The sequence below is a fragment of the Mastomys coucha genome, unplaced genomic scaffold, assembly GCF_008632895.1.
Source record: "Mastomys coucha isolate ucsf_1 unplaced genomic scaffold, UCSF_Mcou_1 pScaffold18, whole genome shotgun sequence".
Taxonomy (NCBI): Eukaryota; Metazoa; Chordata; class Mammalia; order Rodentia; family Muridae; genus Mastomys; species Mastomys coucha.
Window position 1 is genome coordinate 69,070,148 of NW_022196900.1, and position 7,312 is coordinate 69,077,459.

The 7,312-nt window shown below is 35.7% G+C and overlaps 1 protein-coding gene across 1 annotated transcript in view; it reads left to right on the forward strand.

The window, feature by feature from the left end:
* Positions 1–7,312, forward strand: part of Faf1 (Fas associated factor 1) — a 315,310-nt gene that overhangs the window by 48,301 nt on the left and 259,697 nt on the right. The window contains exon 3 of the mRNA XM_031378184.1: positions 2,854–2,900. Within this exon, the coding sequence (XP_031234044.1) occupies positions 2,854–2,900 (47 nt within the window). The remainder of the gene's footprint in view (positions 1–2,853; positions 2,901–7,312) is intronic.

A 7,312-nucleotide genomic window follows, 5' to 3' on the forward strand; every position in this document is an offset into this window, starting at 1 on the left:
CAACCCCAAGCCCTGAACCCTGAACCTCTTATCTTCTTTCCAGCTATAAGCTGTAGGCATCTTTATTCACCAATCAGGGATAACTTTGGGTGGGGGTGGCGAGGTTACATAGTATCACTTATGGACGTGCAGATTCTTCTTCCCTGGGTGCAAACAGGCCAGTATTTAGCATTACAATACATAGCAAAAGACCAATCTTCAACATAGAGGTTGTGATTATTATGTTTGTTTTACTTATTCTAAGTTGGCAGTTAGGTGACTGGATTTCTAGTTTTGGCATAGCTGTTTATTTGCTATGGCCTTTCAGGCAAGTCATTGCATCTCTCTGGGCCTTCATGGTCATCCCTTAATAAATTATTACTATTTTTTTTGACTCCTTATTCGTTTTTTAAAGAGGCTGATTTTGTGATTGGATATATAGGTTTTTGAAAAGATATGCCACTTTGGTAGTGATGTAATGGGTTTCCCTTTGACAAAATACTGCCTGTTTTTCATCCTTGATTTACTGTGAAACAGAGCTCCTAAAATCCTTGAGATTTCCTCAGTCATGAAGGTAGGAGGTGACTTCCTTGTTAGTGTCTAGATACTTCAGGATTGGCTTTATTTAGTTCAGTGTTGTAGGTTTCAGGCAATGATCAATTGGTCTTTTTCGTTTTGGACTTTCAGTGAGCAATGTCTCATGACTGGTTTAAAACACTTGGTAGAAGACTGTTAGTTATAGAAAAAGAGAGAAAGAGAACATAGTTGGGACTCACTTCCCCCTAAGGTGTGTACCCTCCATGATCTTAGGCATCCCAGCCAAGATTTGATCCTTAATGATTTTACTACTTTCAAGTAGCAGCTGCTTGGTACTAAGCCTTTAACATGTGGGAACATCTGGTTTGCCATCTTTCTTCATTTTGTAACCTTCTGATTACTTCATAGCTACTAATGATGTCTTTTGTTTCAAGACAGCACTTCATTATTTTAGCAAAAGCAACTTGGTTCCTGAGGTTTAAACAACTGAAATGCTGGCTTTTAGTTAGGCAGTTGGCAGCTCAGTGACAGGATGTACTTGAACTGCCCAGAATTAGAAGGAACAAGTGGACTAGGAAAAATAAGAACGCATGTGGGTAGTTTGTTAGTGTATTAGTTTCCTCATAGTAGCACAGACTGCTCTGGAAGACAAATGTGCTTTTTGGAAGGATGTTGTCTTTGAAAGCTTTAATCCTGGGCAGCAGTCTGTTTCCTATTCACTCTGGCAGACATACCTGCTTTCCTCTAGTGCAAGTGTAGAGGAAGGTAGAGGAAAGCAGCAGATGAGTGCTAACAGTTTTGAGGTTAAGCTCCAATACTTAGTTAGGGTTAGAATCAATTTAGCGCTGTCAGCCAGCACATTTGTTAGTAATTCATAGTAGCTAACAAAACTGTGAGATCTCTTTGAACAAATGAAGAATAGTACTTTCTCCTTTTGTGTGTTCTTAGCTAAACATAAGCCATCTTTGTGGTCTAGTTCTATTATGCACATTAATTTGAGAGTATAGGCTCTCACCTGTCTATCTGTGTACTGGATGCTGTCTGTGGGATCTGCAGGGTTCTGCCCTGTCCAGCGAAGCCAAAGAGTTGTGCTCTCCAAAGCTGGGAGGGGGAGTCTGTCTTCCTTAGCTGCTTCTGCTCTGGATGGTGAGACACTGGGAGGAGGAATTGGATCTTTTTAAAAAATTAGTTTTTTAAACTTTATGTTCATTGGTGTATTGCCTGCATATATGTCTGTGTGAGGATGTCAGAAGCTGTGGAACTGGAGTTACAGACAGGTGTGAGCTGCCATGTGCGTAGTGGGAATTGAACTCAGGTCTTCTGGCAGAACAGCCAGGGCTCTTAACTGCTGAACCATCTCTCTCTCTCCAGTCTCCAATGGAGATCTTTAATAAATCAAAACAACTAATCTTAATGTAGTTCAGTTTATTAACTTTTTTCTCTATTGATTTTGATTTGTAGATTATATTATGAATGAAATATCTGTCTACCCTATGCACATAGAGATGTTTCTATATTTTTTAGAAGCATATACACCTGAATGCACAAGTGAATGCAAGTACATATGGCAACTAACTGTAGTAATGATGTATTAATTCAACTGTAATAATCATTATACAATATATGTATATGTCAAGTCATCACATGTACAACTTGAATGTGTACATTTTTTGTCAGTGATACTTAAACATCATCAATGATCAGTCATATAGTAAGATGCTGTTCTGGCCCCACCTACCTACCTATAGCAGTGTGATAGGCCTGCTCTCATGACCAGCAGATCCTGGGAAACAAGTGAGTCAGGAACTATGAGTGGAACAGACCTCATGCAGCTGTGCACAAGATGATATATATATGATGATATGTATATATATATATGTATATATATGTTAATTTATATTATACCACACATACATAAATGTTACGTTATAGAACCAAGTTTTGAAGAACTAGGCTATTAGGGAAGCCAATGAACAATTGAATTGGTCCAACAGTTGACTAAAAAATGACCCTTTGAGTAGTTTTGTTAGAAGAACATAGTTTCAGTTGGTCAATTTCAAGTTGAGTTTACTCAAGGTCCATACACCTTGGAGAGTATGATTGGGCCATGTGGGGCCATTGATAGTTGACGTACCCTGGCCCCCCCAGTACTGTATTTTATTATGGTAAAATAGAAGCACTTAACAGAAGATGCTTATCATTAAGGGAGCACTCAGTATTTTGTTTAAGTAAATATTTCAAGGTATATTTATTTCCTTTTATTCATTCCACTAGTTAAGTTTCCTATTTTGTTAAATTCTCTGTTTTTTTTGTTTTTTTTGTTTTTTTTCACTGCAGGCAGCTATCAATGGTGTAATACCCCAGGAAAATGGCATTCTACAAAGGTAAGTTATAAAACATTTTATGATTTGATGACAGTTTATCAGATGAAGAAGAAAAAGTTACCAAGTTTTGGTTCACCTTTAAAAAAGAAGATTTATTTTTATTTTATGTATATGAGTATTTGCTTGCATGTATGTAAGTGCAGCATTTGCATGCAGTGCCAGCAGAGTCAGGCGTGAAGTCAGCATTGATATCCTGGGACTGGAACTGAAGATTCAGGTGGTTGTAAGTTACCATGTGACTGCTAGGAACCAAATCGAAGTCCTCTGCAATGCAGCCACTTCAATGGCTAAGCCATCTATTATTGCTAACTCCTGGACTCACCTTTATTGGAGCTTTAGACTTTTGGTCAATAATACAGGCATTATTCTTTTGTATCATTTGTTAATTAGTTCTCTAATGTTGGTGATTCTAATACCCATCCCCTTTCTTTTTTGGAGCAAGGTCTCATGTATACCCATCTTTCCTTGAGCTACCCTATGTAGCTACATCTGGCCTTAAATTATTCTTTCTCCTACTTCATTTCCCAAGTGCTGGTGTGACAGGCATGGGATTCTTATTTTAACTATGAAATCTCTATATTTTTTTGCTAGTAGATAATAACAACTTTTCAAGTGATTTGGTGACTTTTAAATTTTAAAGTAAACTTTCCAAATCATCCTTTTTTAGACATAAGATGGAAGGAACCAAAAAGAAGACATGACTCCATAGTTGCAGAGTATGATTTCCTCTGATAAGTCAGGCTTTAGCTCCAAGCTTACCACAGGTCATTCCCCTTTCCTAGTTGGCTTCTAACTCAGGACAGCCTGTAATAATTTCAGTAACTTTAATAATGACACATCCCAGAGCACAGGACTATTACTACAAATGAAATATCCACTGTTAACCTATGGATTGGTTTTATTGGCTTTGTGTCTTTGTTACAGGTAAAATTGAAAGATGATTTTGAAAGAGTTATAATATTTTATTTATTTATTTATTTATTTTTTATTTTTTAAAGATTTATTTATTTATTATTATATGTAAATACACGGTAGCTGTCTTCAGATGTGCCAGAAGAGGGCGTCAGATCTCATGATGGGTGGTTGTGAACCACCATGTGGTTGCTGGGGTTTGAACTCAGGACCTTCAGAAGAGCAGTCAGTGCTCTTAACCGCTGAGCCATCTCTCCAGCCCCCGAGTTACAATATTTTTAAACTACTTTTAAAAAGTGGGTGATTTTTTTTCTTCTTATAGTGGGATTAAAATTCTGGATTAAAATAACTCAGTATAAAGTCATAGGAGATAAAAACAATTTTTTCTTCCAAGCATAGTTTAGTTTTTTGATATTTGCCCCTTCTGTTTTCTCAGTTCAGACTCTTGCTTTGAGGTTTTGTGGCTGGGACTTCTAAGTCACGGAAACATGATCTGCTAAGTGCAGATGAGGCAAACAGGAATAGTGGACTAGGAATAGTTACGGAGAGAAAGAAAAGTGCTGTTTAATAGCATAAAACCAACCTGAATGTAAAATTGTGTTATACTTGGTAGGAAACTGTATTTAGGATGGAAGCAAAAATTTGTTTGATATTTATGCCACTCTTAATGATTAATGGAAAGCTATTTTCAAACTCCCCCTTAAAAATTTGTCACATGTTTGATCCAGAGTAAATATGGCTGATAGCCAAAATCTGTAGTAGCAGCTTTTTGTTGTTTTTGGTTTGAAGCTAACATTCAGTCAGCTCTATCGAAGCTCTTGTCCAGATATTACAGGAACTTTCTTCATGCTCACGTTTATAAACTTGGTTTAGAAAGTTTTAGACTACTAAATAGCACTCTGATTTCATTTTAAATAAAGGCTGTTACCACATTTTGTGCCATTGTTTCCTTTGGGGGTTTTAGCTAGTGGCTTCTGAAGACATTGGACTTACCTTACATTTCATAGCATTTGCTATGGTTAACTGTAGAATTTTCTTTTTCCCTGGAAATATTCTATCTATCTTGTTACAAATGATGTTTTTTGCTTTTTTTAAATGATGAGAAATTTACTATCCTGTAGTAGATACTATAGTGTTTAGGGTCTCAATTTGATAAGAGTGGGTTTTTATTAGCTTTCTTTTTTTTGTTTTTTGTTTTTTGTTTTTTAATGAGGAATGAAAATGCCTGTATAAGAAAAAGAATTGTATCTAGTAAGTTGTATCTATTTTCTTCCTATGTTCTTTAGTTTTAAAATTACTGTGGATATTCATACTGAAAATGGCTCTGTGTGTCTGTTGATAAAGGAAAATAAAAGAGACTCTTTTTCATAGGGTTAGCACTAAAAGCAGAAGAAACAGTGCTAGATGTGTATGTGGTCATTTAAGGGTGATTGTTTTGTAAGTGATTCAAATTAAATGTAGTTTATATAGAATCAATTTTTGGTTTTTATTTAATAGAAGAACAGAATCAAATACTTTAGAAATATGTATTTCTATGTATCTCAGCTTCATTTTTCTCATTGAGATAAAATATCCCAATGAAAACAACTTACAGGAGAAAGGGCTTATTTTAGATTACAATTCCAGGTTATAGTCTTATCAGAACAGGGAAGGGAAGTGAAGGCAGCAGGAACTTAAAACAGCCAGTCACATTATATCCACCATCAAAAGCAGAGAGGGTTAAGTACATGCATGCTTGCTATTCACCTTGCTTTATCCACTGTGATATATAGTCTAGGACCCAAACCCACAAAATGGTGCTGCCTACTTTTAAGCTGGAGCGTCTCATATCAGCTAATATAATCAATACAGTCCTTTACAGAGGTACCTATAGGCCAACCTTATCTAGGTAGTCTCATATTGAGCATCTTCCTCCAGGTAGTTCTAGATTCTGTCAAGTTGATAATTAAAAATAACCATCACATTGTCTATCCTATTTATATATATTGAAAATTTTATATTATAAATTACTATCATGAGATATAGAAGTTCTAATAGTAAATGGTTGCTGAGCAATGTTAGATGTGCTGATATGTAGTTATCTTGAAGGTATAAAACTTTTTGGCGTTTATTCTTGGAACCCTCAGTGCAAAGAGAGGACTAGCTCCCACAGTTTGTCCACTGACCCTTGTATGATCATTGTTGGATATACTTCGGTGTGTGTGTGTTGTGTGTGTGCCACATGTGCATCCTCCTCCCCCAAACAAACAAGTAAACAAGTAAATTTGGTTTTAAAAGTTACAAAGGGAAATTAACATTTCTTTATTTTTTCCCCTCTTTTGGGGGTTTGGATGGGGGTGAAGATCAGAGAGCATGACCTTGTGGAGATATTTTCCTTTGGGTAAGAAAGTTGAAATATTACAGTAATTATTTTAAGTAGGTATTAATAAAGATAGATACTATTATCTTTGATTTATAGTTAAGGATAATAAGGCATGAAGTGACTTGAGGTAGATGGTGCAGCATGATGTTGGTGTAGGGAGAGTCTTCTGGTTCAGCATGTCTGTCCTTTTTTCTAGGACTGTTGCATTAGGTAACTTAGAGCTACCACTGACTTAGGCAAGCGTAGATGCATCCATTCATCCACTTAGAGGCAAACATCAAGTTTGTATATGTATGTTGGATATTCTTAATAGTTTCTTGATTGAAAGTATTGTGCAGCACTTGAAACTATTTTTTAAAGAAGGAAATATTATTTAATTACAGTAATGGAGAGGAGATGTTATATTAAGCTTTATAAGCTAATAGTGTAACTTTACTTATTTACTAAATGAGTGGTATTTATCAATTACTTCTTTTATGACCCAGCAAAGTACATAGTATATTTATTGGTTTATTGCTTAGCATATTAACACCTAGAAGCATCAAGATTTAATTTTGAATTTTGAGTATTATTATACTTTTAGAATATATAATGTTATACCATCAATGTGTAAGTGCTCAGGCATTCTGGTTTAGTAAAATGTCCATTTAAAAAACTTGAATTGATTTACAAATTTGTCTTGAAAACAAATGTGGTTTTATTTGAGAGGTGTACCCAAGACTGTCTTGGAATAGACTTTTTGAAGTTCAAATAATAAACAAATACATAATTCCGGTTAACTTTGCCTTTTTCTCACTACCTCCTGGAGCCTGAGTGCTCTGTAGAGGAAGATGAACACTTTGCTGGCTGAACTTTAGACCTAAAATAGATATCTTTATAGACGTTCCCCTTATCAATGTCTCTAAAAAATGGTGCTTCTTATTTTAACTGTACTTTATTTTAATATAACTGTAATTTACATATTTAGTACCACTGTAACACAATGATTGATATAGATGTGAACAGTAGGATACAGGGGAAAATTTCTCCCCCAAGAACACATTAAAAAAATGCTCTTTTTAGCCAGGTGATGGTGGCTCACGCCTTTAGTCCCAGCACTTGGGAGGCAGAGGCAGGCGGATTTCTGAGTTCAAGGCCA